Source organism: Gymnogyps californianus, chromosome Z (genome assembly GCF_018139145.2).
Source record: "Gymnogyps californianus isolate 813 chromosome Z, ASM1813914v2, whole genome shotgun sequence".
Lineage (NCBI taxonomy): Eukaryota > Metazoa > Chordata > Aves > Accipitriformes > Cathartidae > Gymnogyps > Gymnogyps californianus.
Window position 1 is genome coordinate 71,848,639 of NC_059500.1, and position 21,948 is coordinate 71,870,586.

General features: G+C 38.6%; 1 protein-coding gene across 1 annotated transcript; it reads left to right on the forward strand.

Annotated features, from left to right (window-relative positions):
- The first annotated feature begins 255 nt into the window (after positions 1 to 255).
- Positions 256 to 20,486, forward strand: AMACR (alpha-methylacyl-CoA racemase). Its single transcript, XM_050913234.1, has 5 exons — positions 256 to 505; positions 2,838 to 2,981; positions 5,570 to 5,730; positions 10,855 to 11,041; positions 19,694 to 20,486. Exons 1-5 carry the CDS (start codon positions 256 to 258, stop codon positions 20,101 to 20,103), a joined length of 1,152 nt encoding a protein of 383 aa, XP_050769191.1. The 3' UTR covers positions 20,104 to 20,486.
- Positions 20,487 to 21,948: the final 1,462 nt, after the last annotated feature.

Below are 21,948 nucleotides of genomic sequence, written 5' to 3' on the forward strand. Positions count from 1 at the left end.
TCAGGGGACGCAGCCGCGGGGGACCGGGAGGAAGCACAGGCCGTTTCCACAGGCGAGGGGCCACACGAGCCTCCTCACGTCCCGGAGAGTAAAGCCAAGTAAAGGGGGACAGGCCTGCGTGGCACAGCCCGCTCCTCCCGGGACAGCGCTGGGTGACGGGGGGGCTGAGCCCGTCCCCGGAACCGCCGCGGCGCGGGCGGCCGTCAGGGCGGTGGCGGGGATCGATGTCTCGGCGCTCAGCAGGCGGCGGCCGCCATGGCGCTGAGCGGAGTGCGGGTGCTGGAGCTGGCCGGCCTGGCGCCGGCGCCGCTCTGCGGCATGATCCTCGCCGACTTCGGGGCCCAGGTGGTGCGGGTGGACCGGACGCCCCGGTCCGCCGTGGCTACCGACGTGCAGGGCCGCGGCAAGCGCTCCTTGGCGCTCAACCTCAAGCGACCCCCGGGCGCGGCGGCGCTGAGGCGGCTGTGCTGCAGGGCGGACGTGCTCATCGAGCCCTTCCGCCACGGTGAGGCGGGGGCGGCCTTGGGGGCACCGGGGTAGGGCTAGGGGAGCGGTGCGGTCGGGGTATGGGGGCAGCCTCACGGAGGTAGCGTGGTGTAAGCGGGAGGTCGGGTGCGTGGCAGTTAAGGGGCCGTGGGGCGCCGTGCTGAGAGGACTCCTGTCAGTCTGTGGCCTCTTGAAATGCATAGTGGGAAGTGGGAAGGGAACAGTTTCTGGGGTTTTATTTCGTGTGACTGGGTGAAAAATGCTGTGGGACAGACCGGGAGTTGTGAAGTGCAAGAGCCCTGCAACACCACAGGGAAGAAGCCGTGGAAGGTGCTGAGCCAGGGCCTTGCCCCACTGGCTGAGACACTGAACAAATAGTTCTGGACGGCACCAGAGGATGTCTGGGCCAAGGAGTCATGCATGAGCTTGGACATCAGTCCCACAGTGATTTTCAGGCCTGCTGATATAATTCAACTCACATTTGTAAGGTTAGCATGTGGGTAGGACATAGGTAGTGCTCTAAGTCTCAGAGCTTATGATTTCTCTGAAGACAGCAGATCTAACATGTTCTCTTCGTTCATAAACCATACACAGGCAGTCATCTGATACTCATGCATGGGCTATTTCAGTATCCCTGCTGTTCCTTGAGGATGCTGTTCTGTTATGAAGAGTGTCATCAAGGTCAGGTTGGACAGGGCTTTGAGCAAGCTGATCTAGTTGCAGATGTCCCTGCTCATTGCAGGGGGGTTGGACTAGATGACCTTTAAAGGTCCCTTCCAACCCAAACCATTCTATGATTCTGTGATTGTGCTTCAGTGAGGAGCTAGCTGAAGTGTTTTGGGGTTTCTGCAGTCAGTTTAGAAATAGAAGGCTGTATCAGTTAAACATCACACATCATAAACAGGCTAACGTATCCTGTGTCACAGATAATGCTTTTCATTCTGAAAACAGGGTTTTATGATTGTGATGGTTTTTACCTTAATTTTTTGTTTTGTTCCTCAGATGCTGTGCAAACAAAATTAAGACATTAAATTCCATTTTTGATTGTAGCTAGTTTCCTGTGTTCTAGTGGGATTTTTTTTTTCTTATCATGGAAATTTCTGTTTTCTTTGGTTTTATAGGCACCTGCTTTTTTTTTTTTTTTAATCTGGAAATGCAGGTAATTTTGTAACTAGACATTAGGTTTTATGGGCCTGTAACTGCACTAGGCAAATCTGTGATCCAGCATGAAGCTGGTGTGAACCAATGAAAAGATGAGGGCCCATGTGGCAGGAGAGTTTCTTTAAACACACATGTACCATTGACCTTCCGACAATGACTCTGTGACACCAGGAGTTAGTTGGCACCCAGTTCTCACTGTGCTTTTGAAAATCTTGCTCTTTACCAACTTTCACTGCTTTCTCCTTGGCATTAGTCACTTGCCACTGCCCAGTAAGTAACACAATAGAAATAGATCTTAAGGGATTTGAAGATTTAGTAATATTATGGACTAGTCTGTGAAACAAGTGGCAGTAATAAATTCTGGGGCAGAATAGTCATTGAAGTATGTTATCCTTGCCCCTTCAAAATGTGTCTCCCTGCAGTGCCAGTATAGATGATAGGGCATAGTCTGACCAAGCTGCACTGAGCCAATAAAAATCTATCATTTATTTGCAACTTGAATTTGCTTCTTTTAAAACCACTATTTTACAACTGCAAGATTAAAATTTTAGCCTTGATTACTGTAAACCTGTGCTGACCAAACCTACATTTCATTGATTTCTAGAAGTTCCTTATTCTCTGTATTACAAAAGAACGCATTTTCTTTTGTGCAGTTGTTGCAAATAATTTGTGGAATAGTGGCATGGTCCATTCGCATCAGTGAATTAAGATACAGGAACACATGGGGTACTGAGAGGCTAATATGGTGAGGAAAGTATATTCCACTGAAAGGTGGAAGCAATTTCAGGTCATTTCAATGTGGAAAACATAAGAGTTTGCTCTTTCTCTCTCTTTTTTTTTTTTTTTTTTTACAAGCCTTTGGTAGCTTTCTCATTCAACAGTACATGGATTACAGCAAGCTGTCTGGCAATCTTTTGGGGAAGTAAAACAGAAGAAAAAGCTGAAAAAAAAGAAAAGACTCTAAAGCTTAATTTCCACTTAATTGGCTTGTATTCAAAAAGTATGCAGTATGTTGGTAATTTATAACATTCTGGCTGTTCACATTGTAATACGGATACTGAATTAGAATGTATTACTTCATAAATTGCAGTTCAGTTCTGTTGTTGTATAATTTAACTTTGAACCATGTATATTTTGAATCTTATTAAATATAAACGTGAATTAGGATTCTGTGCCTTTGTGTTTTTAAGGTGTCATGGAAAAACTTGGGCTTGGTCCAGAGGTCATTCTACAGGAGAATCCCAGACTCATCTATGCTAGACTGACTGGATTTGGCCAGGCAGGAAAATATGCCAGATCTGCAGGTCATGACATCAATTATTTGGCTTTATCAGGTAGGCTGTAAAATTTCCTGTCAAATAAGGGTTTTCCCCCCTTAAATCAAGACTCAAGAATTTATTGAAAGGTTATTTGCAGATAGCTCAAATTACCTGAGGTGCAGTCTGATGAAACAGCTGACCAGATCTGAAGTGTCTCTGTCAGTGAAAGGAGGGTTTCCTTCTCTTTCCATGTGCTTCTCCCTGCTCCTTTCTCTCCAGGCAGCTCTGGCGCTTGCTTAACCCCCCTGTAAGCTCCCTCACAAGTCAAAAACTAGCCAGGAGAAATGAGGATGTTTTTCTGCCAGGTTATTGAGGTGAAGCATTTCATTAAGGGATCCAGCAAACATAAAAAGTCAGCACAAGAAAGGAGGAAACGTGGGCTGGATGGGCTGTTCGTTTTGGCAGCAGCAGTGAGTTGTTAAGCTGGATCAGCATGTCTTCTCAGGGTGTACAGTATTTTCCTTCCTTTGTGCTATTTTATTTGAATAACGTTTTTCTCTTCCAAGAAAGGACCAAAGTTTTTATGCATTTTTGTCTTTCTTTAGGGCCTCTCGCCTAGAAAATCTGTATGCTTATAATCTTGAAACGGCTGCTGATTAGTTTGCGTGTTTGTAAGCAGCTTTTTTTGAGCAAAGAAAAACTAGGCAGCCTAAGCCATTTGAGCTCTTGTGCTTTTCTGCTGTAAATATCTCTCCATTGATACCAACCAAAAGGAAAGTAGGCTTAAAATAAAGTGGCAATGCTATGTTTCCTTAAGGTGTTGTAGACAGTATGCTGTTTCAAAGTGTCATGATTCTACAAGTATGCAGTAACAAACAATAACAAAATTACCCAACTCTGGTGATAGCAGTCAGTGTGTCATGCATGGCCCCACCTACTACTGTTCACACTGCTGCTGTCTCTGCTGCTTCTCCGAGCCTGTGAGGGAGAAGAGGAAGTGGCCCAAAATTTCTTGGCTTCCCACTGGATAAAGCATTTCTTTTAGCCCCATCAAAGGGCCAGAACAGAGGCACTGCAAATGTGGTGATCTGGTATCACCTGCTATGGGGAGTCATTGTGTTGTGGAATTAAGTTTCTTCAGGGATGGGTTCAGTCTTCTCTCATTATATAAGATTGTCAGAGAATAAAAAAGAGTAAAGAAAGGATGCCTCATTTGAAACACTTTGACTTCATGTCCAGATGATTTCTAAGTATGATATTTCTTATTAGCATAGGAAAAGAGTCAGTACAGAAACAGTATAGTCCATCACTAGCTTAGATTGTAGTGCTTTCTGTTTACAAAAAGAAATGTTTTTTTCTCTGGAGCTGATTTAATCAGTAGTATTTTGGTTAGTGCTATCTTCCTAAAATTAAATCATTTTGCTTGAAATTTCACAGGTCAAGTTTTTCTATATAAAGGAAATAGGACAAGGTATTTGGGAGGTATCGTTCCTCAAAAATGAGAGCTCATATCCTGAGTATTTTCCTGATGAGTTTTGGCTTTCTTTAACTAAAAAATGGCTTGCATTAGAAACTCCAGATATAAGTTAATAAGTTAATCTGCTGGTGCCTGTGATGACCTTTAGACTGTTAAAAGTGAGGTTTTAGTCAGCGACAGGGCTTTATGCTTGCACTACAGACTTTGGAAACTTTTTAATACTGTGCACTCAGTTGCTTGCGCTTAGGCAGTGCATTAGACCATTAGCTAACTAAACAGTGCGTTAGAATCACGCAGTTCTCAGGAAATTTTGACTGTGTATGCTGCAAGTCTCAGACCTTAGGCTCCAGGCATATGAGAGATACAGTCATACTGCAGAGTTTCTTGCTTGCCCGAAGGGAATCGCTATGAGGGAACTATGCAGAGTAAGGTGACAGTAAAGAGGTGGTTCAGGATGGCAGAGAAACGCTAAGAGATTCAAAGCTCCGTCTGAAGTGAACTGGCTTAGCCTTTGCTCTATTCCCTTTCATGTCTGCATAATTGCTGGCATAAACATGGGTTCCCTGTGTCTATGTTGCATGCAATCAGAAGTAACCTTTCTGTTTTATTCACCCGTTCCTCTTATACGCAACCTTTTTTTTTCCAAAGGTAGTTGAAGAGGGAGGATAGAACTGAAGTGCAGTTGTCGGTGTGAAATCCTTTGTTACGATTATTAATTCATGGGTTATGTGCACAGAAGACCGTACATGTGCGTTTTTACTTTAAAAGATTCAAAGAAGAACAATTTACCAAAGTTGCTTTGAGACATGTTCATAATGCCTGTTGAATTCTTGTGGGGGAGGTTCTATGCATGTACAAAGTACTAATATAGAATTACTGCACACAGGTTTTTTTGGATGAAATTTTGTCCCTATATAGCCAAATTATCAATGGTTTATCTGTGAGGCTTTTATTAATCTTTTTAATTAAATGCGTCTTCACTAATATGATTTCATATATTCTTTTCTGAATTAAAGAGTAACTTTGCTAAGACACAGCAGAGTAGAGACAGACAACTGTTGGTGGTAGTTTGCTTTATCCCTTGTTTACTTGCATAGATCGAAAAGAATGAAACTTTAATTGTAGAAACGTAGAAATGAATGTAATAATTTTATACTTACATTTGCTTTGTTTGCTCTACTGTCAGGTGTGCTGTCAAAGCTAGGTAGAAAGGATGAAAATCCTTATCCACCCGTAAATCTTCTGGCTGATTTTGCTGGTGGAGGTGTCATGTGCGCAATGGGCATTGTTACAGCTCTTTATGAACGTACCAGATCTGGCAAAGGGCAGATCATTGACGCAAGTATGGTAAGTTTGGTCTCAAGGAAGGTGGGGTTTCTTCGGTTTGCTTGTTTGGGTTTTTTCCTACTCTAAGTCTGTAAAAGGGAGGAAATTGGAGCTATTCGTAGGATTTAAAATTGAGAACTTGGGAAAGGGAAAGTAAGTAATCTCATAAAATGGCTATTACTTCACGTGCAAGCAGTTTTCACATATCACTGTTGCCATAACATCCTTATGACATGGGACACATACTGTGGCTTTCCTCCTGTGCCATTCTCTATATTTCCTTTTACCAGTCTGCCTTCTTCACAAAATATTAGCTGTATATATTTGATGAGTAAGTTTGGTGTATGGAAGTAGGGTGTATAATAAACAATTAACATGCATGACAGCAAAAATGATGATCCTAATAAAATAAAGAATTGCATTAGCTTTATCCAAGATACATCTGCTTATGAATTTGTGACAGTCATGTCTTATTAGAAGCACTGTTCCCTTGAATAATTACACTGCCACAGATTATTGCCAAGAAGTCAATTTCAAACACTTCGCTTTAATGGGCCGTAAAATAAATAAAAGGCTAAATTAGCTTAATAATTAATACTATGGATTTTTTCACTGCAAGGCCACCCACATACACACAGAGGAAAAATACATACTTACATTTATCCTTGAAACCTATATTATCTGCAAGTGTTTTTTCTCTCTCTGTCTCTCTCTTTTTCTGTTTTTCTTTTTAAAGAGCATTGCAATTAAAATTTTCCCTCCCTTCGAGGTGTTGTGATACAGTGAAGGCTATGATTTGGACTTAAATATAAATTGAAAAAAATTATATTAATTGGAAAAAAACCTCTTTGTTGAAGAGGTCTTGAATGTAGGAGAATAGCAAGAGATATTAGCTGTCTTGACTTGAGTAAGTTTTTGAAAAATTCACATGACATTGTCAGAAGCAGGCCACGGCATTATGGTCTAGATGAAAATTCAATGGGACCAGTGCAAAACTGGTCTAATGTTTTTACCCCGACAATGGTTATTAGTAGTTGATTGTGAAAATGAAAAACTTATCAACTGGAGTTCTACGGATGTCTGTTGGGTTTTTGTCAGTGTTTTCTCCAATAAACTGAATGATGGATGAGTGATTGTGTTTAGTAAATTTACAGATGATGTGCACGTGGGAAGAACTACAAGTATGTTGGACACTTGGATTAGAATTGAAAATGACCTTTTCAAATTGGAGAAATGACCTGAAAAAAGTGGCTGAAATTCATGGATATCGCTGCTCTGTAGTTCTCTTAGGCAGAAACAATTAGCTGCACAAATGCAGTATGAGAACAATTGGCTAAAGTACAATCCTGGGGGTTTGTAGTAGTCACAAGCTGAACATGAGTCAACAATATCATGCTGTTGTAAAACACACACACACTGTATTAGAATGTATAAACAGGAAATAGAGCCAGCAAATTTTCTGAAGTAATTCTTCTATTCAACATTTATAAGGCCTCAGCAAAATACTGTTTCTGATGCTGGCCATCATCTTTCCAAAAAAAATGACCAATTTGAGGAAGTCCGAGAAACACAACAAAAATTATGTGAATCTAAAACCATGACCTACAAAGGAAAGTCGACAGAGTTTGTATATTTGTGAAGCAAAAACTGTGGAGGATTGTGACAAGTCTTCAGATATTTAAAAAGATATTCCTTGTAGTTTGGAGTATTACCTTATTTTCACTATCAGTACTTTAAGTCATTAAAAGAATTTGTTACAAGAAGAATCAGTCTAAGTCTGCTAATGTCCTAATGAGATCTGTGGCTCACTGGGAATGCAATGAGTTGTGAGTTTTTGTGCTGGTTTTTTTTTTTAAGTCCTCAAAACTTCTCTCTTTCAATTTCTTCTTGTCTCATTATAATTGTGGAATTTACAGTTCCCTGCTCATGTTCCTGGTGTCCTGTGAAATGGATGGAATATTGTACAGTATCACTGGATGTACTTTACCTGGTATTTTGTTACGTTCCTTTCACTTGAACAGACTTTCAGTGAGATAGCTGATGAAAACATACATATATCACCAACAGCAAAGACAGTTAAATAGACTGGGCTGATGAGCCTGTTTTTATATCTAAGTTTGTTTCATGGAAGTAGATATTTTTAAAATCATAATACCGCAGCATTTCAGCTGTCTTTTTTTTTTTTAACATTTTATTTAATAGGCCTATTACTTAAGTTGTTGTACAGTTTAGGTAGTCTGAATATGTTAATGACTCTGACATGTGGTGGAATTTTCTATGGTAGGAGAGGAAAAATGAATTTCTTTTTTAGCAGCTTTGTGTCCCCAGGATTACTTTTATTAAATTTTCATCTTACTTCATGGATTGTTTTACTGACCACTTGTTTGTTTTTTCCTTTTATTGCAATGTCTATTTTTCTGAAGTAATCTAAAAAAAATAATTATTTCTTGTATTTGAGGTTAGTAATTCTAGCTTGACATCCGAATTTTTGTGAGAGAAGAATTTGTAATATATCTTTTATTTCTAATTACAATGCTGAAAGCTGACAAGTGGCTTGGGAGCATTCTTATGATCAGTAATACACACGTGAGGAACTCCTCTAGTTAGTGATACTAAACTGATGCAAAAAGAGGGTAGAGAGGATAAGGCCAAGGGCTAGATGTGCATCACCTGTTCACAGTGTCCAGTGTTATTGTTGCGCTGCGTAAAAAGTGGACACTGGGTCCTACGTTTCAGCTGTCTGCCTCAGAAGAATTAAATGCCTGGTCTGAATTGATTCATGTTAGTGGCTGTCTCTTCTCATTGACTCTATAGGGATCATAGGTATCTTATAGTGAGCCTGTTAGTTCCCATGCGCTGGGCAGGATGTGGAGTGGACACCACAATATGATACAGTAGGCACAACTGCACATCTGCACTCTTGCACCACACTGGAATAGAGGCATGTGAGTCAGGGCCACACTTCAGTTTCACTCCAAATTCAGACACAGAGCCTTCTGCTGATGGCAGGCATCTGACCAAGCATGACTCACTCTTTGTGAAAAGACAGCCACAGTAGAGGATGGTGGTGATGATCACTTGCATAATAGTCTCATGGCAAGAGCATTTAGCTGTCCAACAGAAGACTGGGGTTCCATGTTTTTTTCAGCCTGGAGGTATTCAAAACCAAAACTCCCACATCCTAGAGGCATTCATCAGTCACAAGGATAAAGATTAGGTTGGTGTGGATTCATTCTCAGTTTTGTTTGAACTGTTCCACTCTGCAGAAGGAACAGAAGGCTTGCGGAGCAGACAGGTCACCCAGCCGGGTGGTGCCTCTGGATTCTTGTCCCTGCTTCAGAGACTGCTGATGCCTTTAGCATGAGGCAGCCATTAAGTGAAACACATAACTGTTACTGTAATCATTCTGCAATCAGGCTTAAGTGGAGTCTCCACATGTTGTCCTTTTCATGTTTTAAAATAAGTGACCACATCAGTGTGTGTGATGTTATTTGAGCATGCCTTTGGAGGTTTGGTAGATATGTTAGACACCTTTTTACTTGTCTCTGAATTGCAGTGGGCCTCAGGCAGAAGCTAGCTGTCCAGGTGCCCAGCCAGGGATGTTTCTAAAGTCCCTATACCAGTCCAAAAACAGATGTGCTATTTTATTTTAACTGTTTCCAGGGTAAGTAGCACTGTACATAGGTATTGTAAGTAGTTCCATTAGCACCAAAATCTAATTTGCAGTTAAAGCTTATTCTGATATTATCCCCATCTATTATTATCCTTACTTCCAATGTTTTTTGTGTGTTTTTTGTTAACATGAGCAGTGCAAGATCAGATCATTAGTAAAGCAAACACTATTTTTATATCCTTGCAATCATCTTGCAAACATGTAGATGAAGGTATACAGTATTTTCTCACAGGAAAGTCCTTTAATTGACTTTAACATATGACAAGTAGGGCAGAAGTATTCCTGTCCTTGTGGTAGGTACTTGAGAAAGAGGCCAAGTAATGCACATTAAATGAAGAACTTTCATGACTGCATACTTCAAAGATTTGCATGTTTTAAATTCTTGCTTAGAAAGGTAGAAACTAACATCTTTCCAAATGAAAATTCAGTAGCTTTTTATTTTGGTACAATTTCTGTGCTTTTCTCTGTAGCCAATATTAGATTAATTTTACACAGCTGAAAATGCATGAATCAAAAATGATACTCAAAATGATACAGCTCAGGTTTTTCTCTGTTCCAGTGGAATGTTTCTGGCCATATACTGTTACTGCCTCATCTTCTCTTACAGTTTTTCTAATGCAGTTGGAAGAAAATGGGTTCTGCTGCTGAGCAAAAGTGTAGGATGTGATTTTGCTTGGAAAGACTGGTACAAGCTTGATAATTATTGAAAGGCTGAACAAACTGAATTTTCATCTGGTTGTACTCCACATAGCCAAAATTTTAAGGAGCAAGTTAGAACAGGATTAATCATGTTTTCTAGTGCTGTATTTATCAGACACTTGCCTATTTGGAGATTGCCTTGCTATGTCTGTACCTGCCTGTGATGAGAGTGGGAGAGTAATTTTTGTTTTAACTTAGTGATGGAGATGAGCTTCCCAGTTCCCATGGTATAAGAGAGCTTTAACCTTTGATTTCCTTCCAGTTTTCTTCTAAAAATAGCAGTCTTATTATAACCAGTAATTTCAAAGAAGTTAATGTTGAGATAAAAATTTGATAGTTACAGAACTGGTATAGGCAACTTGATTTCCAGAGGTTTAGAAGGCTTGACGGCTGTCAGATACTTAAATGTTCTATAGAGCCAAGAAGCTTGTCCCATCACCTAAAACTACTTACATTCTCTTTGTGAACTCCTAATGATTATAAACTTGTTAAACGAGGAAACTTTGCGTGTTGAAAGTGTGTTATCCATCTGAAGCTGCATTATTACATTTATGCTCCTTCTTATTCTCTAATTCTAGATGATTTCACATATGCAATAAAAACAATAGTTGAAAATTTTAAGAAATTAAACTGCTTACCAGAGATTTTGTCATTAAAAATCTTAACAAAGGACAGAACTGGTAGTAGTTTTTTGCTGGTTTGTTTTTTGTAGAATTAAGGTAACATGCCAACTAATTTACTGAAGCTGTTACTTTTTCCTGTAAATCTTCAAGGTAGAAGGAGTAGCATACCTAAGTTCTTTCCTGTGGAAATCACAAAATTTGGGGCTTTGGAACAGACCTCGAGGTGAGAACCTGCTAGATAGCGGTGCACCTTTTTATGAAACCTACAAGACCTTCGATGGAAAATTCATGGCTGTCGGTGCCATTGAGCCTCAATTCTATGAGCAGTTAATAAAGGGTAAGTAGTTTGGAGCAGTTGTTTCACATCAGCAAAGCATGATTGAATTCTTTAGTACTTGATTTTGATTCGTCACATTGCTTATGTTGATTTCTTTGTAAAAGCCAAACACTTCTTGAAACTAATTGGGTAGTAGTGTAGCAGTTTAGTTGACTTTCTTCTAGCAATTGATTTCTTTTTCATCTCTTCTTCACCTTACCTTCAGAAACTACACTGAAATTACAGGTTTTCTCCTGGAGTTACGGTAATGGTAGTCTGTGATGTGGCTGGAGCACTAAACAACTATTTTTGAAAACCACTTTTTTCAAGGGATTGTGAATATACTTTAAAAAGGAGACAGACCTAGTTCTTTAGTATTGCAAATAAAATTTCAAGCAATTTCAGTTATTTGTGCTATAATTTTTTTTAAAAAGAAACTATTTAAAGTGTTTCAGAAATGAATGTTCATTGGAAGTAGTTCATAATATTTCTTGATAGAAAGGAATTTTTCTAGAAGCAAAGTCAGCTTTATAAATTAATTTCCACTACACAATTTCAGAGTGCTTTTAGTGTCCAGCTATGGATATAGTTTTTATATTTGACTGAAGACTCTTTAAATATTACTATAAAATATGATTTATCTGTTTGAGAAATTAGAATGGGTCATGCAAAACAATTGTGTGAACTTAGAACAGAAGTTTGCAGGTACCTCTTTACCTTTGAACTGTTTGTGTGCTTCAAGCTTTTGATCAGATGTGCTCTTAGCTTCTTACTGGTTATTTCATTTAAAAATAATTTCTTCTGTTGTGTTCCTTTGGTAGATTGCTGTGCTTTCCATACAGAATTTATGAAAATATAAAAAATTCACAAAAGAACTTGGTATTTATTCTCTTTCCATTATTCTGAATATGAAGGATATAAAAAGTTCTCAATCTAATTTTAGTTTTGCTTAATGAGTAGAAGGAATACCAAAAAAGCATATACCTAAAGTGGATGTACGGAGTGTTATGTGAACCACTTTTGTATGTGCATAACTTACATGTGGTAAATCTTTGCTGAGTGAGAGTGGCAGTGGAGTAGCTCCTTATTCTTGCTCAGTCTCTCCCCACTGATGATTCCTTGAATTATAGCGTGGACACCTATACTGGTTTTGGCTGGGATAGAATTAAATTTCTTCATAGTAGCTTGTATGGGGCTATGTTTTGGATTTGTGCTGAAAATAGCGTTGATAACACATGGATGTTTTAGTTACTGCTGAGCAGTGCTTACACAGCCTCAAGGCCTTTTCTGCTCCTCACACCACCCCACCAGCGAGGAGGCTGGGGGTGCACAAGAAGTTGGGAGGGGACACAGCCGGGACAGCTGACCCCAGCTGACCAAAGGAATATTCCATACCATAGGACATGCTGAGCAATAAAACTGGGGGGGAGGTTGGCAGGGGGGCCACTGCTCGGGGACTGGCTGGGCATCGGTCAGTTGATGGTGAGCAATTGTTTTCATTTGCATCACTTGTCTTTCTTGGGTTTTATTTTCCTCTCTCTTTGTTATTTTTTTTCCTTACATTTTTTCTAATTATTATTATTTGTTTGTAATTATAAAACTGCTTTTATCTCGACCCACGAGTTTCTTTCTCGCTTTTACCCTTCCAGTTCTCCCCCCATCCCTCTGGGGGGAAGGGGAGTGAGTGAGCGGCTGTGTGGTGCTTAGTTGCCAGCTGGGGTTAAACCATGACAGTTCCTCTCACAGGCAGTTACTGCCAGCTCAGCTCCAGTCAGCTGGCTAACTGGTGCTAACAAGACGGTAGTCAGTGCCAGGGCCTGCACTTCCAGGAGTTTTTGAAATTCAGGAGCATGGTAAGATGAAATGAAGGTATGGGGTTGTAAGGTGGAGTATTCCTTTGGTGAGCACGATGCCAAAGAGAGATTTTGTTCTGCACTCTTTGGCTTTGTTCTCTTGCAACCTGTGGTGCTCCCAAAGTTCTTGCACATCTGTGGCTGTAAATGGCTGCTTCTCTGTGTAGCTTAAAAAGGGCTGTGCAATTGCATAGAATATCCGGATTGGTACATGCTGATACATGAAATGCACGAGGCAGGCTCCCGGAGTGACTCAGGGACATGTCCAGCATTATGTGCTGCCCCCAGATCAGATGTCAAGTTTGGAAGAGCCATGTTCTTGGCTGAAGAAGCTAGTACTTTGTCCCTCATTGTCCTGAGAATAACTTGTTTGCGAACTCCAGTTCTAAGCTACTCGATCTTGAAAAAGAAAGTATAGTTGATTATTCCACACTCTGCAGTTCTTTGAAATGATGTTCTCATCCAGTCCCTTGAGATTTTTTTGCTTGCAAGAAATGGAGTTGGAGAACAAAAATAAATATAAAACTGTATCAAAGTAAAATGTAAGCCCTTGCTGTGGAAGTTAGGGAATTTGGAATTCCAATACATGTCTTCAGGGAGAATGCCAGTATTAAATACAAAGGAAACAAGAAAAGAATAAAGCTGCTTACTCAAATACCCATATGCTTGGCTAAAGTGATCAAACACTGGCCTGCAGTATTCATGGCTGCAGTATTTTATTCTTCTCTAGAGATTAAGTTGAATAGCACTTACTTTGAAGCTACAGGAGTGGGATAGAATCTATATTTGTTCAAAAAGAAATTCTGTAATGGAGTCTGGTCTTGTTTGCCACTCTTCTTCTCAGTGAACCTTTACTGGACACTCCAGCCTTCTTGTATTGATCATTGCTACAGGGCAAGACTCAGGCTTTTCTCTCTCAACCAGCCAGCCAGTTTATCTAGAAAGAAGCCTCTGATGGATGAATCCAGTGGTCAGGCAATATAACACGATCACTGACCAGTCTCTGTCTTACTTAGATAACTCTTTACTGAGGAAAATGCTAAAATTCTCTGTTTTCCTCTTAGTTGTTTCTCAGAAATTTAGAGCATAAAGTTGGAGCAGCAGCTATGAATTCATCTGCCTGTATTGGGGCACCCACATTGGACAACTTTATTTTCATGTTTGAAAGTATTTGTTATGCTTACAATGCACAGAAATGGCTTGATTTTAACAGCTGACATTTCAAAAATAGTTATTTCAGCCATAAAGAACTGGTGTATCTGTTTGTAAGTAGACAACAACTGCAATCACAACTGTGCCTGTGTTTCAGTCTGTTTCTGTCATATTTAAAAAATCCAACTTACAGACCACAGTCTTCTAAGGAAATTTGCTTTTTGCCTTTAATTGTATCACAGTCTTTGCTTGTTTACAGTCAATAATTTTTCTTTGTTTATTTTGTAAAAGTGTGTTGTTTAAAATATCAGACCGAACTGAAGATTTTTTCACAATATTGCATTTAAAATAAGCGGTCTTTCTTCATTGTATTTTAGGTGCATATTATGAATTGTTCAGATTTTCACATAGGAAATATTTATCCTCTTCAGTAGTTATGGTTGCAAGCTTTCTGAAGCAATAGTGTACTAAATTAGAACAGCAGATCCTTCTTGTGGCTTAGGGATTTTTTCCTTTCTGGGATATCTATTGCAGAAATTCTGTTCAGAATTTAAGCCTTTGAATGTTATAGGGAAGAAAAAGCTGCTTGTGAGAATTGTATTGCTCTTTCACAAACCCAAGGAGCTTTGACTTAGGCTAAGTTGTCTGTTCCAGGCATTAATTCCCTGCTCAGAAGTAATTTTAAAATGGTATGTTCCAGTTACAATTTCCATAATTTTATTTCATACTTTTTTCCCTTAATTCTGGTCTGTTCCACTGGTGAACAATTTGGTGCTGTTCCAGATAAAATATATTCAAAAGCCACTTTATGTCTCTCTGTCCATATTCAGAGAGTAGGTTACTTTTGCCACTCCTATATAATGAGAACACAAGGATACAGGTGTTGCAGATGTTAGAGTTGGAATTGAGAAAGGAACATGATTTCTGAACCATTTGTCAGTGCTCACAGAATTCTGGTTAGCCGAAGTGAAACTAATTTCCTTTTGGTTTTGGTTCACTTCAGTGTTTCCCTGCAGAATTAGGAACTTGGTGCTGGACCAGAGTGCAGTTAATGACATGGCAAGGAACGTTCTTAAGGGGTCTGCAGAGGGAAACTAAGTTTAAGAACATACAGCATCTTAGTTTGAGAAGATTGTTGGCTTTGTAGATCGTGCTCGGCAGGAAAAATTAAATTTCTGCTTACCACAAATGTATGAATTTTTTAAAAGAAAAAGGTTATATGAGAAACTGAAGCTATATAAAATAGATATGGTAAATAATTGCTGTAGTAGCTGTAGTATTAGGAGTTGTATTCTGGGCTCACTATAGATTATCTGCTGTTAACAAACATGCTGTAATCCTTTTGCTTATATTAATTTTATTACTACAAAAGTTAGCCAATAAATAAAATGCCTTTGCATCTTATGAAAAATCTGATGTAAGAAACATGCACTACTAATGTTAAGTCTCAATGTGTTGACAGAAAGAGACAGAATGTCTTCCAACTGACCTGTAAATTGCTTCTGCAGGTTTCTCTTGATTTTTAGCAGTAGGTGCTTAGTATTGCTGTAGCCAGGCTACAAGAGGCATGCAGAACGCAGTAAATTTTGTATATCAGGTGAGAGTAAAGGTTTGATTCTGCGTTACCATGTAGTGTAAACTCGGTTACATAAGGTGAACTTAGTGTCAGCTTACATTGATGTGAAAAGCACTAACAGTCACTGAAGTTCTGAACATGTATTTGATAGTACTCCTTTCATACTACTTTGATACTCCTACATTGTGTGAATTCTATTTAAAAAGGAGGAAAAAAAATTAGGAAGCACTTGAAAAACATAGTTTACATCATTATGAAGGATTTCCACAGGGCTCTCCATTTTGTGATTGTAAAGTATTGTGTACTGTATTAAAAATCTGCTAATGTACTGAATTCAATACAACGTTGTTATTGAGACATGCAAAGTGGATGAACAGTTTCCTCATTATGACACCCTCAGTTACATATAACGTTAAGTTTTATTTGAATTTACTTATCATGATAAGCCTTAAACATTGTACAAATACTGTAGAGGGCCAGGTTCTTGCTGCACCAAAACATTTGCAATTGTGGTAATTAAATATGTAAACTTGGAGTACAGCTATGGATGCATTTGCAGTGATGCTCTGGTAATACTCTGGGCCTGGTAAATGGGACAGACCTTTTGCTGAACTGTCACTTTCTAAAAAATTATTTAGTTTCAGAAACTTTGAGCAGAGAAAAAACTTTACATAGTTACTTTAATGTAAAATTCACTACTGTCTTGGAATATTCTAAAGTTCAATTCCTTCTCAGAGTGAGAATGAATTGTATTTAGAGAGAGCAATGGCATACACCTTATGGCTGTGGTTTGGGCCAAAATTAAGGATTCCCATACTAGGTGGTTGTCTTCGGTCATGTTGTGGCAACATAATTTCAAAATTACTGTGCTATGAGCATACAATTTTGAAAAGAAAATCAGTAAGTTAAAACAAGAAAATCCTCAACAAAGCTCTGCTAGGGATCCTAAATAATCTTTTAAAATAATATGGCTGAAATACGGTAAGAAACTGTTTATTTCCAACATACCAAAGCAACTTCACTGATTTGTCTAATGAATTTTACTGTTTCCTCTCTCCTGAAATAGGTGCCTAATTTTATTTCAGCTTGTCTAAGAAGTTCTGTAGAAATAGAGATTTCAATCTGTTCCATTAATAAATGATGTGCAGATATATGTCAATAAAGCTATAGCATTTAAAGTAGACTTAAAGCTGTATCACTATAAGGAGACTTAATTTTTCGTTTTTCAAAAATCGTTATTTCAGAGCTGTACTAGGGTAGGTTACTGGGCTTTTCTAAACAAAAATCCTTAGATGAAAATTTGAACAAAAAAACTTGGAAACAAGTTGTGATTGCTTTACCAGATATTCTGTGTAAAAGATACTTTGCTTTTGATTATGTTGGGTGAAATCTGTCATCCTGTGGTATCCCAAACTATTCTGTGCTGTGTAATTGTTTCCTTGTTGACTCAGTCGCTCCTGCTGTGATTCTGTTTGTCTGCACCACAAATGGTTAGCACAAGCTGGAAAATGAGAAGCTGTAATGCTTAAATGCTGTCAGTTCATGCTATTTAAAGTTGAAGTCTTCAGTGGTCAATGGAAAATGAGCATGTAATATTAAATTCCAGGTTCTGCATATTGTTCTGTTTTGCTAGAGTGTGCACGGTTAGGTTCAGCCAACTTTCCATCTGGCACGATCTTCAAATATAATTGTGTAATGGGATAATGGTAGAGCTCTGTTCATGTTGGACTGGTTACTAGAACCCAAACCATAATTAATAAGCAAATAGATACTTATGAAACAATGTTTCCAATTGACGAGATTTCATGCATTGAGACAGAATCTCAGCGTAGTTTTTTCTCACTTAGCTTTACTTATTGTGGAAGGTAAATTTGCCTCATGTCCTAGTTCTTATGTAAACTCTATAGCACCGTTCATCTTTAGTATTATCCTCTGAAGATTAATAATCAAATTAATTTTGAAAGCATTGTTAGCTTCTATTTAATTATGGATGCTCAACCAGTATGAGTAATCTTCAGCTGATCTTTTTTTAGGATGATATGAATGGTTATGAAGACTAGATTGTAAGTTTAGTGGTTTAAGGTGCACATGACTTGGTAACTCAATAAGGACTGATGTTTACCTTGTAGTAATACTTATCCTGATACCTGTAGGAATCTCTAGTAAGATGTGAAAATGCTTATTCTGTCTTTGACTGTGTTGATTTTCTTCTAAACATGAACAACTGCAAGGCTGTATTTCTGAGTCTGGACATTGGCAATTTCTCTGTGTTTTCCTTTGCAGTACCAAAGTAAGATTTCAAAGCATGTATTCATTTTCAAAGCTACTATTTAAGAATCTTGTGGTCAACAGTGAAATTCTGTAATATTATTATAACTTGGGTGAGACTATGAGCACCAAGAAGTGCATGTAGTAGAGATTATGAGCAGAAAGAAAGAACTTAAAGAGCAGAAGAATGGACATTATCTTCCTTTCTTCTCCCCTGTATATTTCAGTAGCTATATGTCTACCCCTCTCAGTGATAAAGAAGCTGTAGAAATAGAAGATACAAAAAGTTTTCTCTGCCTGTCTACAGCTAAAGATTAGAGGAGTTCTGTGTAAATTCTGCTGGCAAATAGGCATCTAGTAGCCAAGCCTGTTAACAGTTGCCAGTCATCAATCTGATACCAGATATCCAAAGATAGAAGAAAGAATGCTTGAAATTAAATGTTTGCAGAACTCCACATTTTCTCTGCCTTTTACACAGAGCTGTTGTTTTCTAAGCAGCTCCGTTTTTTTGTTGTTTGTGAAGCATTATGATGATAGTTGTTCTGTAGCCTTTCTGAGTTCTCAGATTAACTTCTTTCTTATCCCTGCTTTTTCTGAATTTTTCCTGCTGTGTTCATGCTCCTGAATTTCAAGATATGACTATTTGGACAGCCTTCAATATACCACTTCTGATTTCTATTTGATATCATAGACTCTGTTTGTACCTCCGTTTGTACTATCTCCATTTTGAAAGTGTGGTTTAATTGCCTTTTCTCTTTCTTGTTTCCTACCTCCTTTTTGAGATAAACCCTACAAGAACTGATAACAATTCTTGCATCTCCTTGAGGTAGGAGAATGGAAGAGTAGGGAGTGCAGAGAGCAGAATCCTTGAGAACAGAAAGAGAGATGGGAAACCTGCTGCACAGGAGAGATGTAAACCCCGCAAAGAGACGGAAGATGGTGCTTAGTTAAGGGAAGGACCTAGGACTTGCCTAGTTCAGGAAATGTTCAGTACAAAGCCTGCGTGTCCGTCTTCTGCTCTTGTGTCTCAGAAGAGATGTGCGTATTGCATACCTAGGTGGTCCATGCAGCTGATCTTCTGGGAAGCAGAGTTCTTAAGCAGTTAGTGAGTGTAAGGGCTACGGGTTTCACTTTTCCAAAAGAGCAGCAGTGCAGAGTTGGAACCTGGGAAGTGTGCTGAAGAGGGGAGAGCAGCAAACACTGCTGGCGTCCATTTGGACTGGGGGAGTCAAGAAGCAGGTCAGTTAGCCTGCAGGCACATGCACCTGAGCTACCTCATGCACATCAAGCCTGGGTATATCCATCCACACCATCTTCTCATCTCTGGCATAGAAATAACCTGATCGTGTTGGACTTCAAACACTGTAGCCTGCTGAATGTCCAGCTCTGGCAGATGTACTGGGTGCTATGAGATAAGTATATTGCTGTAGTCCAACAGCCACTCAGCGGACTTTTGTGTTGCTACTGCCAGGTAGAGTATACAATACCTATTATAGAAAATGTTCTCAGGACAAAATGTTATCTCTAGGCAGCTGCTGCTCTTATGAATTGTTTATACAAATGGGTGTTTATTATATGTACTTAGTTGAAAGGCTGTAGCTGATGCGGTTTAGTCTAATTGCAAGTAATAGAACATTTTATTCTTCTGCTCCCTCCCTCTCATAGATGTCCTAATAAAGTTTGAAGTGACTTTTAGTTAGTATGCTCTGCTGTGTTGGACTGCCTGCAAAATATTAGCTTCTCAAGGAATATACTTAGCTGTGGGCTGTACTTGGTAATTCATCTAAGCTATACTATAGGTAAACTTTGCTTTTCTCCTTTCAGGTCTTGGGCTAGATTCAGATAAACTTCCCAGTCAGTTAAGTTTCTCCGACTGGCCCGAAATGAAGAAAAAGTTTGCGTCCATATTTGCAGAGAAGACACAAGCTGAGTGGTGCAGCATATTTGATAATACTGACGCCTGTGTGACCCCTGTTTTATCCTTTGATGAAGTTGCCTCACATCAGCATAACAAACAAAGAAGTTCTTTTATCAAAAATGATCAGGAAGAGATCAGTCCTAGACCTGCTCCTCTTCTGTCAAGGACCCCTGCTGTTCCATCGTTTAAAAGAGATCCTTTTATAGGAGAACACACAGAAGAGATACTTGTAGAATATGGATTTACTAAGGAAGAGATTGCTAAACTTTATTCTGATAAAGTAATAGAAGTCAGCAAACCAAAAGCTAATTTATAGTCTCTAACTATGCAGATCAGACAAATTTCAGGCTGATACAGTAAGTTTTTATGCATTAAAATTGAATTAGATGACAAATAAATGTTTGCATGATACTGCTTTTAAATATTTTTTTTTAAATTATTGAAGTTTTAAATTTAATTGAAAGCAGTCAGAGTTACGTATGTGTGTAGCTGGTCTGCAGTCTAGAATGATACCAAAATTGTGTTCTGAAGATCTCCACAGTTTACTTAGTAAGCAGCTGTAAATCCTCAAAATGTTTTAAATATTGTATCATGTGAAATGTTTGTTTCTTTTAATTCTTAGTTACACTGTTACTTTGTAATATATGTTGTAATTACATGAAGGCAATACTTTTCATAAAATACAGTTATGTTCTTCCTAAACAAGTGATTGTGTTGTTTGCTTATAGATTAGAAGGGATTTTTTTTCTCTCTCATCATATTAATTCATTTGCCTTATCATGCCAAAACAGTGATCGAAATAATGCTGTTTTCTTATGTGCTGCTGTAGAGTTATTATCATAAAGTAATTCTATTCAGTAGCCTGGCTACATTTTTTTAATGCAGTCTCCTGATTATATTACATTTGGAATTTCAGTTTGCCTAGAAAATAACTTCAGAATGAAATTTGTTATTTTAAAATAGCTGCCAAGTATTAATCTTTTCTTCTCTTTTTGGAAAAATGGGAGGCAACTTAGCTGCACAGGTTTTAAACAATGGATATTCCATGGTGGTTTTCATTTCCTTCAAAATTAAACCGTCATTTGAAACAGTCTCCTTCAGGGCAAAAGAAAATAGGCTTTTAAAAAGAATTAGTTATATGACCTTAAGAGAGTTTTCTGTAGTCTGACATATCAGGAATTATGATATGAGGAGCTGGGGTTTTTAATAATTTTGTCAGAGTGTTTACCTTGCTGAAGATTAGTTTGTTGCTTACAAAGACTTCCAAAGCTGAGATATACTTTAGCTCATTTTACACGTGTCATGCCAAAAATGTCAGCATTATTACTATAACAAAACCTTTTACATTCTACCACATAAACACTTGCCTGGAAGCAAGAATTATCTAGTAGATCCTGACAAATTAGATAAACAATCAGCAAAAGCATCTTAAGTTTCCAGCTGATAATCACTCTAATGTAAATTACTGAATATTATACACCTTTACAGTAAGATTTGACAATTTGCTTAGTCCCAGATGCATCTGATTGTGTTGGAGAACAATAAACATTGTCAAATGTAATCTTCAGTGCACATTTTTGACCCCAAAATCGCTGAAGTCAATTTAAAAACTCATGTTAACTTCAGCATAGGTTGGATCAGCTGCCTCACTCAGGTGGCTAACCTGAAAAGTACAGTTTTGGTATGTCACTGCAGATTTCTTTTAAGGCCTTCTCTTGGCAGGTAAGACTGTTTAAAAAAACCCTAAGTGATCCTGATACCCTTTGTTTTTCAGAAGCCAAGAAAATAATCGGTGGTATTGAGGGTGGCACACAGTAGATACAAAGAAATATTCACCAGTTGCTGTTTGACAGACTTCTGTCAAGCTTTTTATCTGCCACTAACACTCTAGGGCAATAGGTAGGTTCACTTACTTATCTTCATGAAGTGCACTGAAATCCTTTTCTGGATGCATACTACAGACTTTTTCCCCCGTTTGATCAACAGGAAATCGGCACCCTGGTGCTCATGATGTTCGCTGAACGAAAAGATGAGGGCTCTAGATTCTTGGTATCACCACTGTCTTACAGCAACAAGAGGAGTAGCTGTATGTCAGGCTAATCCTGCGTCTTGCCCATGGTACGTTCCCATTATATGTGTGTTTCATGCTTGAACAGTAATT

Excerpts from the sequence above, each read along its gene's own strand:
- AMACR (XM_050913234.1), top strand. The coding sequence starts at position 256 with ATGGCGCTGAGCGGAGTGCGGGTGCTGGAGCTGGCCGGCCTGGCGCCG. Across the intron at positions 2,982-5,569 it reads CAATTATTTGGCTTTATCAG|GTGTGCTGTCAAAGCTAGGT; the intron begins GTAGGCTGTAAA and ends CTCTACTGTCAG. Across the intron at positions 5,731-10,854 it reads AGATCATTGACGCAAGTATG|GTAGAAGGAGTAGCATACCT; the intron begins GTAAGTTTGGTC and ends TAAATCTTCAAG.